Here is an 18,784-nt window from a genome sequence, read left to right as displayed (position 1 = left end):
CCCCATATGTTATTATTATTGTTCACACCATATGACAGATGAATAGCTTTAACAGCTTCGACGTTAAAATAACTCAAATAAATACTTATCTTGTGAAAGCACATGCTCCGGCTTGGGGGAACAAGCACTGCTTATCCCACTATCGGAAGGAGCATCTTACAAGCTACTGTGTTCACTGCACATGTGGCAAGTCGAGCAATGCCGAGCTAGATTTCCCCGACACTGTGGTCATCGACACAGTGCCATTTTATTTTTTTGCTTTGCACAAATCAGTCGCGAAGGTGGTAATGCTTGGGGTCAGTCCATTTTAGTATTGTGTACTCAACATTTCTCACATCTTAGTATTTCATTTTCTGACAAGAATGTGCCAAATGTGTGCAATATTGATGGTGATTACTGCCATGTGGTGAAGTTACAATGTTCAAAACATGGGGGGTCTGTGAATGAGGGCGCCAAAACGCCAGTGACATATATCAACGCTCTAGACACCTTGTTGCAAGAATGCTGAGGTAGTAGGATTCTGCTTTGTATACAATTCTATGGAGCACATCAACTGTGGAGTGATGACATATTTATTGTGCAGGAGATCACATTGCACAATTGTGTTAAGAGAGTTAGATCACAGACTCGAAGGAAACAGGCTCAGGTCAACTTTTGACTGAAAGCATTTTGATCAAAGAAACGAAAAAGAAATCTTTTACCATTTCTCTTGCTAGCAGCACGTCAGATGTTCTTTAAAATGTCTGCAGACTTCTACCAAAGCAGCTATATGCAGGACACTAAGACTGGCTTCATAGGAGGTTTGATTGACCTAGAGCGTAATAGTCTTTCGCTTTTCTTTACTACCTCTCCAACTGCAACTGGCAAAATCTATATGCATTCTCAGATGTGCATACTGTCTCGAAAGGAATATGCAATATATGAAGGCATGTGCGGCCTCTGCTTTTTTTTTTTTTTCTTACTTTTGCCGCAGCTTGCACTGAATGTAAAGTTGCTGTGATGCTTCACTCTGCAGTGCCATACTTGCATGAAATGAAGATACTGTAATTTCAGTGAGAGCATCGTGCAAAATTGCACCTTTTCCACTACTGCAGGCTTGAGCTGCATGTACAAGACCGACTTGAAGGGAGCATTGGTGTGTACTTTTGGCACCAAGGGCAAGGAATATGGCAAGATGTTTGAGCCGTCTGGCGTAAGTGCTACGGACCGCTGCATTTTCATTGGAGACAGCAAGAACAACCGGGTGCAGGTTAGTCTTCGACTATCGTACAGCAAACGTGACACGAAAAGCTGTGAAGAGAAAGAGAAAAAAAAAATTAGGCAGGATTGGGAAGTTCTGAACATTTGTAGCATTGAGGGTTAAATACACAGCTCTTAAATGGGTGATGCTACCAAATTTCGAGGCTATCCCAAGCCTGTTGTGGGTTTTCTCTGTATGCAAGGACTCTCCTCGCGAAGGGTCGGACACAACAAATGCGTAGAATATATTTTAATTCACTTCTAAAAGTGTAGCTGAATGCTCACTCTCGTGATCTAGTCCCATCGCTTGCGCAGCAACACTGACGTTTCAGAATAAAAGAAGCAGCGGCAATTGTCTTGACGTCACACCAGATCTGTAGTGACGTGAGTGACCTCCGCCATCATCGAAATGAGCGTACCTAACGTACCAGCAAAACATCAAAGCATCGGTTGCTGTACTACTCACCTAGTTTCGATCGCCTCTTGGCTAAGTGCTACGCATTCAAACCTGCGAAGATATTCAGTGTTTTGCTGGTGCTTGTGTGGCATGTGTGTGTGAGAGCAGACCAAACTCAGCACAGCCTTGTGTGGTCACGTGACTAAGCCACCTATGCATCAATGTCGCTGCCCAATTTGCGCCACGAAACCGAGAAAGTAGAGCAATATTAAAATATTAAGCAAAAATACACAAATATTGGTTCGTGTATCATGCTTCTTGGAGCTGGAGTCACTGCCCAACTTGGCGCCATGAAAACGAAACCGAGAAAGTAGAACAAAATAAATTATTTAGCGAAAATGCACGAATCATGGTGCGTGTATCATGCTTTTTGGAGTGGAAGGACTTGCTTACAGCAAAGAACACGCATGCCACAAATTTGGTGGCACCACCCCTTTAACCTCAGAGTTCCCTTCTTTCATATCGAGGACTTGTCTCAGCAGACTTGAAAGGGTCATGAATTGGTTTTCGAAAATTTTCAGTTGTATGTGTTTAAAGAATCCTGGTCATACATTCAATATTATACCTTGACTGGTTTCACCGTCTGGGTTTATTTAATAGCTATAAAAAGACAATTTCGATTCCCCACTCACGTGCTCCTCAACTATACAGCCGACGTCACTTTAAAGTCGGTCAGTGAAAAATCCTTGGCCGACAAGAAATGGCAATGCAGCAATGTTTGCGTAGCCATAGTTGACCGAGGTTGTTCGTAGCATCATTGAATCTTGACTGTGGCGTCGCAAAGCTATCACGAACGTTGTTTCCCCTTTGGCAAGTTGTGCGGCACAGTCTGATGGCACACACTCTAAGCACACTGAGGACTAAGCCACCCAAGACACACTGTTAGGTGCAACCTAACCCAACCAGTTAAAAAGAACACTGAGACTCTGCGCAGAGCTAGTGAAGGCAACAGATGACGGAACTCAGATGTACTTGAAAGCAAAACTAAGCAGATCACTCACTGTACTTTTTCAGAATACAAAGCTCAGAGTGTTAAAATTGTTATTTTTTTCTTGCCTAGATTCCTATACATCCATCATTTCGGAGCAAAAAAAAAAAAAAACAGCTAACCGTCTGTTTATTACTTCTCTTACCATGACGTTTCACTGACATTGCATGTTAGTGCCTATGGTGGCCGGTAGGGGGGCTGCACGGTCGCGTAGGAGCCAGAAAAAACTGCGATTTTAAATGGAGCCACTACCTATAGTAGAGCGGTGGCGAATCCAGAGGGGGGCCAGTAAAAGCAGTCCCCCCCCCCCCCTTCCCATAGTCTGTCAGCACCCCTCTTCACTTCAGCTTTAGAGTTGATACAATAATACCTAGAGGGGAATCTGTCGCTAGTGTCTACGAGGGCTCCTTCAGCAGTACTTGTACCCCCATGTTAATTAAGGTAAGTACAGGCTTCGGATCTGCTTCGGATGAATAACGTTCTTGAGATTCACGACACTTGTTTGCTGAGTGTAAAACAGTGATATAAGGTTGTGTCTAATTCAAACTAGTTTAATTTTTTTGTCTGCAAACTTTAATGCAAAAGATTTTCGGGACTAGGCAGTAGAAGTGAAACCTGGACAAAGTTAACCACCAGGGTATGGATTGCTCTGCCATTGTGTTCCAGATTTAGCATCAAGGTGTAATGAATTATTCTTTACAACATTTCAAAACAAACGTTCTTGTTTTGCCCTCGAAAGTACGCAATACCTATTTATGAAAATAGAAGCACAGTATTAAGTGAAAAACACTTGACGTTTCGTCTGCTGCGATGCCAGGTGCGTCTGTTAAAGTGGTCTGCCCCCAACGCACCTCTCGTTTTGTTGCGAAGTCGAGTCAAAAAAAGAGGGGCGGTGCGTCTACTTCGCGTCGCCGTCCTTTTGCAGTTGATTTCAACGAGCTTTGGCAAGACACACTAACAACAAATGTGAACTCGATGTAATATCCTGCACTGGCATGGGACGCTACATCTATGCGACGTGGTAAGTAGACGATGCTTCGCCTAAACAGTCAAACGGGACTTTAAAGCTCCAGCATTGCAGTAAATTCAGAGGCCAAGCAGTTTTCAGCTTCTTTGAACAACAAAGGCGCAGCTTCAGTCCTTTGCACCCACCCCACTACCCACACTACGCGAAGAACAAAACTGAAACTGTAGAAAAAGATCCGTAGACAGTTCGTTGGCTAACGTAATCCAGTCTGAAGCCTGTACTTCCCATAACTCCCATGAGGGTACACGATCGCAGTGCCAAATTCCTCTCTAGGTATTGTATGAAACTGTACGACTTCAGTGGTCGTAGTCCACCTGCTATCGCAAATTAAGACAAATTAGTGAAATCTCTGTGAACACACGTTAACAGTATATATGCTTTGAAGGGTTTTTTCTGCTAGTAAAAACAAAAAAAGTCATTACCACGTCCCCCGCACCAGTGTTACTTTTGGCGGCCGCCCCTTATAATATAGTTGGCTGGATCTGCCCCTGTAGTAGACTGGATAATTTGCTGGAGTATTCCATAATTGGCATATCTGATCCTCATTGAAGTAGAGAAAATAATAACCTGGCAGCTTCATCTTTGTAAGGAGAAAATGTTGTAACTAGGCAGCTTCATTTTCGTTTCGTGAACCTTTTAATGCCTTTAGGTAGCAAGAGAGAGCTTATTGGTCAGCTGCCACCTTGTGGAAAGATGTGCCAGGTGATACAGCCTGGATAAAAAAGTGTTTTATTCACGCTTCCTTGGCTACAAGTGGCGCTGCCTGACACTCGCAGGTATTGCATGCACAGAAATACTCAACAGAGGGGATGGGGGAGTGCCTTTTGCCATATTTCAATCGGTATAGCTTTAGATGGGTAATTCAAAGGTTGTGGCCTAGGATTCATTGAAGGAAAGGGTGCTTTTTTGTCCACATTGAGTCACCTTAACTTGTCATAGTTGGTACACTACAGTTTAATAATAAATAATTTTGTTGCGATAGCAATTATATGGACAGTCCCGGCTGGCTTTCTGCCGCCGACGCAGTCATTGACCGTATATGTATACATATATATATATATATATATATATATATATATATATATATATATATATATATATATATATATATATATATATATGAACACTCATGAAAAAAAGAAAAGCCACTCATGCTCGATGCCCAGCTCCTTGCGATGCGCTGATGCGCGCTTATTTCTCACGCTTACTTCGCCCCACAATTGGTGGTGGTGGTGGGGGGGGGGGGGGTTGAATGCTTGTGTGCTCGCGCTTATGCTTTGGTGAGAAGAATCCTGTCCCTTGGGCTTTCACTGGAATGATTTCGTTAGTTGCCGAGCCCCGTTTGTGAAATGAGCACGCTTTTCTTACACAGCGAGGTATAACAACTTTGTTTTTGTTTAAACAGCACATTATGTTGTTACGTTGTTAGCTCGCTTTCGTTCTGTGTGTGTTGTTTTCATGCGTCATTTGTGCGTGAGCAGCACGCTGCACGTTTCAATCTGCTTGTCGTTCTCAGCATTATATTCCAAGTTGTTTCTCTCGCATTCATTCCTTCGCTCTTGTGGTGAAACGGTTACTTTTTCCTTATGCTTTCTTAGGTTCAACTGTCTGGTCGTTTGTGTTTAACAAAAAAAGGAGTCCCTTGGAAAAAAATTTTGTTTTTGTTAAGGTTCACTTTTTCCAAATGCGGAGGAAGCACCACTGGGAAGGGGTCATAGCTGCCAAGGAAAAAAAAAAACCTTTTCATTAGACTTTTACTTATCCAGAAGGCCTTTTTTTTTTTCTTTTGCTCCATGGCCATAGTGTAATATGTATACTTTTTAGGTAAGGAAACTTTTGAGAAGCGATTGGCCATATGAATAACACCGAGTGCCCGTCACTCTGTTGACGGCAACGGATGCTGATTCAAGGGAAAACGCAACTTCAAGGCAAAACCGCATTCCCATAGCAACCGGCCTTTCATGAAAAATATGAATTTACTAGTCGGTGAACGCGCCTATGACATGCCAGCGACTAAAGTTGGAAAACACATATCGCCTTTTTCGCGAATGAGAAACACAACTTGGCAGATGCCCTGAGTTGCCATTGACCCTATTGGTTGCAGAAAGCATTTTCTGCCTTTGAGTAGCGTCTTCCCGCCGATAGATACCCGCTGCCGTCACCGGACAAGCAGACACACGCTGTTCTTACTTTGTCGAGTGGAATGCTCCTTGCATTCAAGCCAAGAGAAGTCACCACCTAATGCGTACATAGCTGAACCGCAACAAGTTAGTGCGAGGAATGAGCTGGCTAAAGGGTGCAAAACATGGTGTTTACACAATGACCGTAACTGTAGAAGATGCCAGTGGCAACATAACTAACACAGAATGTTGAAAACTTGGAAAGCTAAGGCACATTTTGACAAACTACATCATCATCATCATCATCATCATCAGACTGACTACGTCCACTGCAGGACAAAGGCGTCTCCCATGTTCCGCCAGTCAGCTCGGTCTTGTGCTTGCGGATGCCACTTTATACCCGCAAACTTCTTAATCTCATCTGCCCACCTAATATTCTGTCTCCCCCTAACCAGCTTGCCTTCTCTGGGAATCCAGTAAGTTACCTTAATGACCAGCGGTTATCCTGTCTACGCGCTATATGCCCGGCCCATGTCCATTTCCTCTTCTTGATTTCAACTATGATATCCTTAACCCCCATTCGTTCCCTAATCCACTCTGCTCTCTTCCTGTCTCTTAAGGTTACACCTAGCATTTTTCTTTCCATTGCTCCCTGCGTCATCTTCAATTTAAGCTGAACCCTCTTTGTAAGTCTCCAGGTTTCTGCTCCGTAGCTAAGTACTGGCAAGATACAGCAGTTATACACCTTCCTCTTGAGGGATAGCGGCAATCTACCTGTCATGATTTGAGAGTGCTTGCCAAAGTGCTCCACCCCATTCTAATTCTTCTAGTTACTTCAATCTCGTGGTTAGGCTCCGCAGTTATTACCTGTCCTAAGTAGACATAGTCTTTTACAACTTGAAGTGCGCTATCGCCTATCTCGAAGCGCTGCTCTCTTCCGAGGTTGTTGTACATTACTTTCGTTTTCTGCAGATTAATTTTAAGACCCACCTTTCTGTTCTCCTTGTTTAGCTCCATAATCATCAGTTGCAATTCGTCCCCTGAGTTACTCAGCAATGTATTGTCATCGGCAAAGCGCAGGGTACTAAGGTAGTCTCCATAAACTCTTATCTCTGTTTCCATTCTAGGCCTCTGAAAACCTCCTGTAAGCACGCGATAAAAAGCATTGGGGAGATTTATCCGCCTGCCTTACACCCTTCTTGATTAGTATTTTGTTGCTCTCTTTATGAAGCACTATGGTAGCAGTTGATCCCCTGTAGATTTCTTCCAGGATGTTTATATATGCTTCATCGACGCCCTGATTCCGCAGTGTCTGCATGACGGCTGATATTTCTACTGAATCAAACGCCTTCTCGAAATCAATGAAGGCTATGTATAGGGGTTCGCTGTATTCTGAGCATTTCTCTATTATCTGATTGGTAGTATGAATGTGGTCAATTGTTGAGTAGCCTGTTCGAAATCCTGCTTGTTCTTAGGTTGATTGAATTCTAATGTTTTCTTAACTCTGTTAGCGATTACCTTTGTAAATAGCTTGTATACTACGGAGAGCAAACTGATCGGCCTGCAGTTCTTCAAGTCCTTCTCATCCTCTTTCTTATGTATTAAGATGATGTTAGCATTCTTCCAAGACTCTGGTACTCTTCCTGTCAGGAGACACCTCGTAAATAGGGTGGCTAGTTTTTCTAACACAATCTGTCTGACGGACTACATGGTCATCAATATCTTTAGCGTGGATGAATGTGCCCTGCTTTTTAACGGTTGTTAAGCAGAATGCTTCCATTCAATGAAGGGGTGTGCACTAGCAGCAAGCATGCCAAGGACAGGATTTGGTTGCATTTTGGGTGAGCTTTTCAGGAACCGCAACACTTTCACTTCTTGGCGTTGAGTGTATTTGAAGTATTTGAATCACCTCAGCTTGAAGGCCGAGGTGCTTCAAAACTGCATGACTGCCGTCTTGAGTCATCCACTGCAACAACAAAAAAGCATAGACGTCTGCAAAGCTCTTTGAAAAGTATGTGTGCCTCATTGACCACTGTTCACAGCGAATAGCAGAAAATCGTTGGCCTTGAGAATGAATTGATGCAAGTCTCATTGGATTGCATTAGAGCTGTGGTTTTGCTGTTTCTACCTATTAACACTATAGCAGTTGTCCAGCATTTGTACCTAGGCGCCATCGAAGCTGTCAAACAGCCCTAAAAGAAAAAGAAGACTGCTGCTCAGGATTATTCTAATCCTTGAAGGGGAGTTTCTTTTCACCTGCTGGTAACAGTTCACCTGCGGCAGTGTTCAGTGTTAAGTTGAATTTATGATGGAGCAGAACTGTTTCAAGTTAGCTGGTATGTGTGGGTGTTGCAGAAGATACGAGCGACACCACTGAGGGGGCTCTTGAATCCTCTGCTGCTTGTCGTTTTTCATGAGAGCAGTTCACCAAAGCCACATGTTAAAAATAACCATCATTGCCAAGCTGTTATGATGAAAGAAATGTTTAAAAACATATCTTTGTCGCATGGATGAGCTCTCATTTATATCTTTAAGGTGTGCTTTTCTCAAGATACAATTTTAGACAACTTACAGAGTTTTGACATCATGTTTTTGGTACTTCTGATAGCCAGCATGAGATGAAATCGTGCCCACATGTTTCTTAACATGTGAAGAGTGCAAGTATCTCCTTCAAAATTGGGTGTCAGCTATATAATTACTGCGAACGTGAAGTAAGCAATCGGTATAGTCTGAGCATTATAAGACTTCTCGCATTACAACATAAAATTCTTGTCCATTAGCATGACCGATACGCTCTTTCTTGTTAGTTTTTTGCATTCCACAGTTAATGTGGAGCAATATAGGCCATTATTGATTCGGAGCCATATAAATTTAGTGTGTGTCCAGAAAGAACCATATTTTACATTGTCATAGTACAAAACAAAAACTATGCAACTCTTTATAAAACTGATTACATATATGTAGCGAGCATAATAGCCTATGTATACAGTGAAAATTTCATTTCACTATGGAACTAAACACTTTTTTTTCCGAATGCCTCATGCTGCACCACTTCATACTTATAGGGATTCTTCCTGCATAGCTGTTTGCCAATTTAACCACCGAGTTGAGTATGGGCACTTGGTATTTTTCTGATGCATATTGCTGGCCATGTTGCTGGCACTTTTTAGTGAAAAAAACAGAGGCTGTGGCCACTGGGCTTCTTGAAATGCTGAGCGAATTCAGTGACGTCATGCCCGGTATGCCGTGTCATCTGCAACAGCAGCACCGCTCAAGTGCGGCTTCCTCGATTAGTTCCAGCAGTCATGAGTTAGTCACGAAGGCCATTGTTGAAGATGTGAAAGACTGTTGCTCACCTAGTACTCGGAACACAGAGTGTGTTTCTCGATTCACTTGCGAGGTCAATTAAGCGGAGGGTGAAGGTGCCTTCCCTTGGGTTTCGCCGTCGTTTTGCAGCCAGGCTGACCACGTCTTGTTGGAACATGCTCATTAAAAGCATGTAATCTATTTAGTCCCCTGCGCTGCTATACTTGCACTGTATCGAGAAGCTACATCTGCATGTGGCTGAGTGTAACAGATGCTCAGCTAAACCAAAGGCTAAACATGTCTAGTGAGCGACCGAGCCTTATGTCGGAGTGAAGAACGGCTCCAGGACAGAGGAACTGAGATGACGTATGTTTCCATGCCCACAATTACAGCTTGCACGCCGGGGCAGAGCAAGACAAGCATTCATTTCAGGTGTTCTAAAGCTCCTGCTGCTAAAACCGCAAAAAAAATTATGACAGCATCGGCAATAATGTTTATCCTTCCAAACATGAAAATTTATCGAATTCCGAAACCTCTTCAGTTTCTCTTTAATGCATCTTATATTGCGTAGTGGAAGCGCAGAATCGCGCCAGCTGTCAAAAGATGCGAGTTGAACGAGTGGGTTATTTAAGAGCCCACCACCTATTACAAAGCATAGCAGCGAAACCATCAACATAGACAATTTTTGCTTAGGTTTGCAGGTTGCCCGACGAATGCGTAGTAGGCCCTTCACTGATTCGCAAAAGGAAAAATTGTGAAGAAGTGGGCACTTAGTTGTGTTTAGAATAGGCATTCAGTGATACTTTGAAACGGCTAATGTTACATATACAGTCGTTCCTTTACTAATCATGTGGATGACGCATGTACCAAGAACCAAAGCAGACAGAATGCGATGTGCACAACACCCGATTACGCTATCGCTTGAAGGCAAAGCTGAAGCGGCCTCTAGTTTTTCTTTCTTGTTGTTGAAATTTGTTTTTTGTACTTCCCTATTGCTCAGATCGATAGTTTCCTAAAATTAGCTAGAGGAGACTCTTGAGTTGCGATCGTTCATTGACCATGGGAATGATGTGTAGTGATTTGCCTAAGTCTTCGTACTTGTGGGGGGCAAATCGCACTTGTGGCTTCATTTATTGCTGTGTTTCATTTTTGTTTAGTATGAAAGAACCAACCCTTTTGAACTTCATCAGCCGATTTGAAACAGTAAGCCTGAAAGGTTAAGGTGGTGAAGTGCAATTGCTGAACATTTGCAGATTGTTGTTTCGTGCCAAAGCGGCTTCAAGCCACGCTCAAAAGGAACGTACAGTACGAAGAGTTGGCAAATCCGTGTACTACCCATAATTCTCATGCTTGCTGAAGCACCATGCATTGCAGCTGCCATGGACACTAGCGCCGGAGTTCTCTCTAGTGCAGTGGTTCTCAGCCATGGATGTGTTGAGGTGTTGACCCCTTGTGGACTGGTGGAAGTGATGAGGAACCCCTTGCAGCAGAGGGGAGGGAGGGGGGGGGTACGTAGGTAAATTCACACAACTGGGTCGTGAAACAGGTGCCTTTTATTGCTACCAAAAGGATCAAACAAACGTTAAACATCGCTTCATTTTGGACAGTTTAGGGCATCAACACGTGGCACAGTCACGCTTTAAAAAAATGTGGGTGAGGGTTCCCCCCATTTGAGAACGACTGCTATAGTGTATTATTAGGAAACTTATGCTCAAATCTCTTCCAATATCTTTAATTTAAAGAACAACCAGTAGGTCGCTGTGGTTTAAGTAAACAGGGTGTAACAAAGTGATATGGCAATGTTGATGGCTTCAATGTACATGTATTTAGGTCTAATCATGTTCAACTAAGTTGCTAAGGGGCACTGTTTTAAGCTACTTCTAGGAAAAAGTTGTTGTAATCAAAGGAATAATTAGTGGTGATTTGCATTAAATGTTGTTTTTTTGTTTCAAGCAGTGTTGTTTTCAGTATATCCTACAGTTTTTGTGGAGTTGCAGAAAACAGTGTTACCTGCAACAGAAAAAAAAAAAAGAGGCTCAAAGTAGTGCACAAGCACTTCTAAAAGTTTTTCTGTGTGTGATGCTGAAGATTCTGTCACAGAAATTCAAGCAAAACTGTGTAAAGGAATAAGTTGAGCTTGCTTAATATTTTCTTCTCTATCTCATTTTTTGTTTGTTCATAGGCATTCGATGCTGATGGAAAGTTCATCACGGTGGTGAAGATGACGTCTGGAATCACCCGACCTTCAGGAATTTTTGTATCGGATAGGAACAAACTTTATGTGTTAAACTACCTGCATGGCACTGTTGGTGTTTACGACCTCAAGTTTAATGAGTGAAAAACTTAACTATGACTGTCCGTCATGTAGTTTCTGCCTCATTTGTTTTGAGGTGAGAAATATCATTCAGAACTTAAAATTGTTTGAAATTTCGTGCAAGGTTTAGCCCATGTGACGAGTGCCTTATTCATTGCAATATGAGGTGATAGCTCTTAATGTAAGGTTTGCCCTTCCTGCACCACCGCCACATCATTTGAAATGTTTGTTGGGACTTAGTCCGAGTATTTGTATCTGAAAGCTGCCTGGGTGTCTGAAAGCAGCCTGAAAGCTGCCTGGAAAAGCTGCCTTAATCTGGGTATTTGTATCTGAAAATTGATCTAGAAATTAAAAAAAAAGTTAAGTGTTGTGTCCCCCCATAACATTTTTTTTTTTGAAGAAAGCAGTATGTCTAGTCAGGTTCAGCACCATGTGTGTATTGTATGTTTTTTTACTTTAAAATGAAGCTTTCACAAATGGAAATAAAAGTAATTTTTCTGTATTCTGCAATGCTCAGGGTCTCATTGTGGCCCTGGGTTAATTTGTGATCTGTGACGTGCTTGTGTCACTTCAGCAAAGCAACATGTCGGAGTACTTAGTGGCAGATGGCATAAGCTGGCACCAGCTTGCAACAGAGCATTTCATGCCGTACACTAGAGAAACAAGTGATCCTTTAGCTCTTGCTAGAGGCTCAAATTGTAATGTATATGACGCATGATTGCCACTAAATACGTGTACATAGAACCAATGAAAATAAACCTGTACGACAGCATGGGTCATTTATGTTCGCATTCCTTTGCCACTGTTTTATACAGTAAAATCTCGTTGATTAGAAGTTCATAAATTCAAAACTTTTAATTTGAACTGATGACTTGGTCTTCTTGGCATAGTCCTGTGCTCTTTAGGAAAGTTCCCAATGATTTGATCATCACAGTATCTACAACGGTGAATCCGAACTCGGGCTGCCCGGCTTTCATTGCTCCTCACAGAAGTCTGCCCTGAGTGATCGCAATCTGTTGCAAAACCATACCAAACTAAATTTACTAGAGATGCAAAACATTGAAACATCATTTCACAGCTGATGAGAATTCGAAGGCTGTTGTGGAGCTCTTTGCAAGCTGTGAATGTTACTCATATAGTTTTGACATTGTGACAAAGAAATGCAAGCAAATGCAAAACACTGATTACTTTTATTTCAATTGCACTATCTCTGTCATTTAAATTAGAGCTGTGTGAATTGTAAAATTTTAGGTGCTGTGCAAATTCGAATAGCAAAGTGTGAGTGCGAATCGAATTGAGTAAAATATTTTTAGAATATTCCTAGAAAATTTTTCATGTACATCGAAGTGATATTGGACAAAAGGAGTTGGAGAGGATTCGTAAGCATATTTTTATTAGATAGCAACATGAAAGTGTTCCTTTTAGCGAAGTTGATGAATCGGTGGCAGTGTGGTGTTTTATAGTTGCCTTATCAAGAAGGAGGCAATGCAGAGGCCGAATTGTATTTATGTGCTGGCGACAACACTTTGCACGTGAAGGGCAAAGCTGTTAGTGTTTCGCCCCGCCGCGGTGGTCTAGTGGCCAAGGTACTCGGCTGCTGACCCGCAGGTCGCTGGCTCAAATCCCGGCTGCGGGGGCTACATATCCGATGGAGGCGGAAATGTTGTAGGCCCATGTGCTCAGATTTAGGTGCACGTTAAAGAACCCCAGGTGGTCGAAATTTCCGGAGCCCTCCACTACGGCGTTTCTCATAATCATATAGTGGTTTTGGGACATTAAACCCTACATATCATCATCATCAGCTGTTAGCGTTTCTTCAGCCTCTTCTCCTTTTTCAATTTCTGCGAAAGCTCGGCTGATGCAGCGGATAAGGGCGTGCTCCCTTCGAGTCTGAGTTTCCTAATCTGGCTCACAGACGTCAATATAATATGAGAACATCCGAAATTTCGGATGCTAAAAATGTTCAACATTCGACTTTTTAGGTTGTCAGCCCGAATTTCAGGTACAAAACAGCTTTGAGTCCCCACCCCTGCCGCAACTATGATCTTCATGTTGGAAACTGCATTTTTTCTAGCCAAAACGTTTGCGACCATAGCAAAGCCTGAAAGCAGTTTTTTCACAATATGAGAGTGTGATGATGATGATGAAAACATTTATTATAAAAGAGAGGTACGGGGCCAAAGCATGACCCTGCTACATGGTCGGCGTCCTTAGTCCGGGACACCGCATGACGAGGCCCCTACTCGCGCCCGTCTCACCAGAGCCTGTTGAGACTCTAGTGATGAGCAGTTGAGGAGGGCAGTCTCCCATGCCTCTCGGGAAGGCGTAGGGGTAGGGGGTAGGTGGGGATTTTTCAGGCATGCCCACACCATGTGGAGGATATCACACGTCTCCCCACAGTGTGGGCACCGCCCATCTGTGTTCGCATCGAAATGTTTTAGGATTGCAGGACAGAGTAGAGTACCTGTCTGCAGGCGCCTTAGAGTTCGCTCTTCCGCCTTACTCAGCCCCTTTGCAGGAGCCGGGTAAAGGTGGTGAGTGTCTCGATAATAGGTGAGAATTTCTTCGAACCACAGCAGCGGTGTATTGGCCTTCGAGTCGCAAGAGCCAAGGTGAGGAGCCCGGTGGGTAAGCGCTCGGGCGGCCGCGTCAGCGGCCTCATTACCTCGTAAGCCCTGATGGCCAGGAGCCCATACGATGCGTTTTGGGGCTGGATCAGCGAGAGCCCGTTTTAGAATTTGGCTGGCTAGGGGGGGGGGGATATCTCTCCTGCCAAGTAATGAGTACATGCTTTTCGGGAGTCCGTGATGATAACTTTCGAGTTGGGGTCCGCAGCAGCAAGCGCTATCGCGACTTCCTCAGCGCGCTCTGCATTTTGTGCTCGGAACGAGAGCCCATTGACATGCTTTTCCCAAACATGGTGTCTGCAAAGAAGCCCTTGCCCTCAAGGTATGGGGAGAGGTGATCCCGTACCATTGTCTCCATAAGCTTGCCCGCGCATGAAGTCAGTGATATGGGCCTCAGATTTTCCCTATTAACGGCCTTGCCTGCTTTGGGGATAAAAGTCACAAGTGACGTTTTCCATTCGGAAGGGAGCGCACGGCCGTCCCAGACCTCGTTCATGTATTCCAATAAATGGAGGTAGGCTGTGTCAGGGAGGTTTGCCAACAGCTTTACTGTTATGCGGTCCAGCCCCGGAGCCGTACCCCTGCGCATTTTAGCTAAAGCCGCTTTAAGGTCATGCAACTTCGTCAGGCAGCGGTTTTGAGACACCTGCGTCGGCCTGGCCCAGAAGCTTTTCATGTTTCATATCTGAGCTAGATAACTTTACTTCAGGTTTGTCGAATATGTTCAGCTCTTGTGGTGGGTTGTCCTCCGAATCAACCTTATCCTTGTCAAATTTCTCCAGCGGGATACTCTCGTTGATATCTTGGTATGCCGATTTGCCTTTAGACGCCTCTTTGGTCACCACGTCCTGTTCGATAGCAGCGAGTGGTTCCAGCGCGGAACTTTCGCTGGAATACATTTGGTAGCTGGGACTACCGCGATGAATAGGGACTGGCTCGAGCACTATCTTCTTGTAAGCGTGGTGCGGCTCTGGCGGGATTTTACACAGGCCGTGTAAAATCCCGTGGGCGAAGGCCCTGCTATATCTACGTAGAATACACCAGGTCGGGAGCCGTGTTGCCTCTCAAGCGTCCGAGTCCGCGCCTGTCTTCTGCTTTCGTGCGTGTGCTTATCCATGTTACTGGGGAGTGGAGAGACCGAGAGCATATGCCGCCACAGTTCCGGAATACGCTCCGCCTCCTCTGCAGTGCAAGTGTGCTGTATATGTAAGCGGTTCAGCAGGTGGCGCCCGTGAGCCGTCTGCACGAGCCGCGTATATTGATTCATAAGGTGGGCCTCCCGCAACTCCAGGTAGGAGTTGAGCACATCTAACGCCCTCACTTTGGCGTTGGAAGGGGCCACCGGGAGATACAGAGCTCGTTTAGTAGCCTTACGAATGATGGCATCTATTCTTTCGCCTTCTTGCTTGTTAGTGCAAAGGTATGGGACGGCGAAGAGGATCTGGCTAGTCACGAAGGCATGGGCGAGCCGAAGCGCGTCCCTGCCCCGCAGACCACCCCGCTTGTTGGAAACGCGGTGGATCATGCGCCCTACCTGTTCGCCTATTCTCTTGAGCTTCGCTATAGTGGAGTCCGGTCTGAGTCTGTGGTGAATGAACAGGCCCAGAATCCGGAGCTCCTCCACCTCTCTGATGGGAACGCCAGACAGGGAGATGTGTATGGCTCACTTATGTCTTGGCTTCGCTCTAATGTGCAGAAGCTCTGATTTGTTTGGAGCACATTGGAGTCCACACTCGTTGGCATACGCCTCGACTATGGATGCGGCCTGCTGAAGGCGTTCCTGCATTTCACCAAGGCTCCCTTCAGTGGTCCAGATTGTAATATCGGCATATACTGCGTGTTGTGTGCCTTCCACCCTGGCCAATTCGCTTGGAAGGCGCATCATAGCAATGTTGAAAAGGAGCGGTGATTAGACTGCTCCCTGTGGGGTACCCCGTGTTCCCATAATGTACGGGCCATATTCCTCGTCCTCGATCCAAAGAAGTGCCTGGCGTTTAGAGAGAAAATCTCTGACATATGCAAAGGCCTTAGCTCCGCAATCAGTGGAACTCAAGTTAGCCAGGATGCTGCTGTGTTTAACATTGTCGAAAGCCCCCTTCAGATCCAGGGCGAGGATGGCTTTATCATTGTGTTGCATAGTTATGGGCTGTATGACGGCCCTATGGAGCTGGAGAAGGACGTCCTGTGCAGACATGTGTGGGCGAAACCCAAACATGGTGTCTGCAAAGAAGCCCTTGCCCTCAAGGTATGGGGAGAGGTGATCCCGTACCATTGTCTCCATAAGCTTGCCCGCGCACGAAGTCAGTGTTATGGGCCTCAGATTTTCCCTATTAACGGCCTTGCCTGCTTTGGGGATAAAAGTCACAAGTGACGTTTTCCATTCGGAAGGGAACGCATGGCCGTCCCAGATCTCGTTCATGTATTCGAATAAATGGAGGTAGGCTGTGTCAGGGAGGTTTGCCAACAGCTTTACTGTTATGCGGTCCAGCCCCGGAGCCGTACCCCTGCGCATTTTAGCTAAAGCCGCTTTAAGGTCATGCAACTCAAAACGGGCATCGAGTTGGTGATTAGGCTTACCAGAGTACGTGTACGCCGGCCCAGGCGGGTCCTCCGTACGACAGAGATACCTATCGCACAGAGCATCTGCAAGCTGTGCCGGAGTGTTTTGGTACCCTTGCTGAGCTCGCCGGAGCTGCTTCTGCGCCTCCCCTCTCGTTTGAGAGGGGTCTATGAGACTGCGAAAGAGACGCCATGTCCCCTTCGAGCTCATCTGACGAGCTGTGGCGTCGCAGTGGGCTATCCAATTTGAATCTGAAAGTTGGGCAGCATACGGTGCAGCCTGTTCCGTGAGTTGGGCTATGCGGATACGTAATTTGCGATTAGTCGTCTGCTTTTTCCAACGTTTTGTTAAGCTTCGGCGCGCCTCCCACAAGTGTAGGAGGTGAGTGTCAACTGCGGGGATTTCTTCGTTGGTTTGGAGGGTAGTAACAAGTCTTTTCTGAATGTTGTTTACGTGTTGAGCTTAGGGATGGGAGGCTCAATTTGCGTTGATCATGCATTCTTGCACAAATTGCACCAATTGAAAGAATCATTATCACATTCTCGGCATATTAAGCTTAGCAGGCATGGCCAAACAAACAGATTATCTCAAAAATAACGACAATGTACGTGATGCTTTGTCTGCATAATGAGATGGCACAAAGTGATGGCCGGTTTCACCATTTATTTGTTGCTGCCAACACAGTGGGTGAACAACAAGCGCTAGTTTGGATCAAAGCGGGCAGTCGCGTCGGCGTGTGCACTGCCATGTTGACTATTTATCACAATTTTCATTGGTTACAGATACAACACTAATGCAAAGAATAATAAACATGTTGCACACCGATGTGGCATAAGTGCCCAACAAGTGCACACATCCCAGGCTTGCCATTTGTAAGCTAATTATATCTGAACTATGTTTTGCTGAGCAAATGTGCGGCTTGCTCGCACCCTGGTAGTGCTGAACCTTGGTAGGGCTGGTCCCGCCTTGGTAGTGCTGAACTGCAGTGGTGAGATGGACTTTTAAGTCACACAAGGCTAGGCCACAGCAGAGCTGGTGGGTACCCAGCCGGTCCTGTTTTGGCTAAGCTTTTACCCTCTTACCTGTGTCTTTCGTACACCTTGTTATACGATTCTTTTTGATATCTCTTATTTAAGTTAGTGCCTTTCTATCTCTTTTTCGTCTGTGGCTAATTCCTTCTCTTTTTATCTTTGCCTTCTTTAACTTTATTTCTCTCAGCTTTTCTCTTTATTTCTATGTCTGTATTTCTCTGTTCTCGCGCTGCCTTAGCTGAGGGATACTTTAATGGAACCGTCATGGTTAAACCTGCGACGAACACAGAGGCTGCACGTTTCAGCTTTTCTTGTTAATCATCTGTACAGTGTGCTTGGGTGGTGATTGAATGTGTACCAGTTAATGATGATGATGATGATAATTTTCTATTCAAAGAACGCAACAAATCTGAAACGTAACCGCTCTGTTCTAGAGCCATTCCTTGTTCAATTTCTCACCACTGCCATAATGAAGCATATATGCTATAGCACACAAATAACTCCCACTCTGATGTTATTTACGTATTGTAAGCCAGGATGTCCACAGCATTCATTTATTTAATTTCTTCATAATGCGTGATGTACGTGAGAGCACTACCTGCTATTGATATAGACAATAGCTATGGGATGTCTGCAAGGTGTTGCTAAATTTTTTCAATTTTATTGCACACATGTGCATGTGTGTATGCATGTATTTTTACTGTATTTTGCATCGACATAGCAACATGAGCATGCAGTTTGATTTCAGATATGAAATGTCAGTTTTTGTCAGCCTGGTTGCAGACTGCAGTGTCTGGAAATTTCTGCCTTCCTATTGAATAGTGTGGTTGCATATATCAATGTCTTCATCTTCATCATCATCTTGACAAGTCCACTGCAGGACAAAAGCCTCTCCCATGATCCGCCAGTCAACTCGGTCCTGTGCTTGCTGCTGCTATTTTGTACCTGCAATGTGCTTGATGCCATGAGCAATATCAGTGTGCTTGATGCCAATGTGAAGCTCTTTATAGAGGTTTTTTTTTTAGAGGAATACATTCTCTTTCAACACGATTCAGCCACAATTAATGCTTCTCAAGAGAACTGTCATAACCAGATAGATCAAGACCTTTAGTTGC

The 18,784-nt window shown here is 44.5% G+C and overlaps 1 protein-coding gene across 2 annotated transcripts in view; it reads left to right on the top strand.

The window, feature by feature from the left end:
- Nucleotides 1-12,230, top strand: part of LOC119172047 (uncharacterized) — a 41,301-nt gene extending 29,071 nt beyond the window's left edge. The window contains exons 7-8 of one of the 2 annotated variants that reach the window (XM_075892855.1): nt 1,095-1,249; nt 11,320-12,230. In XM_075892855.1, coding sequence (XP_075748970.1) covers nt 1,095-1,249; nt 11,320-11,475 — 311 coding nt within the window. In that variant the 3' untranslated portion in view covers nt 11,476-12,230. The remainder of the gene's footprint in view (nt 1-1,094; nt 1,250-11,319) is intronic. The other variant, XM_075892856.1, reaches the window with a different exon arrangement.
- Nucleotides 12,231-18,784: the final 6,554 nt, after the last annotated feature.

Source organism: Rhipicephalus microplus, chromosome 4 (genome assembly GCF_043290135.1).
Source record: "Rhipicephalus microplus isolate Deutch F79 chromosome 4, USDA_Rmic, whole genome shotgun sequence".
Classification (NCBI taxonomy): Eukaryota; Metazoa; Arthropoda; class Arachnida; order Ixodida; family Ixodidae; genus Rhipicephalus; species Rhipicephalus microplus.
Note: the sequence above shows the minus strand (reverse complement) of the source record. Positions and strands in the feature narration are given on the sequence as shown.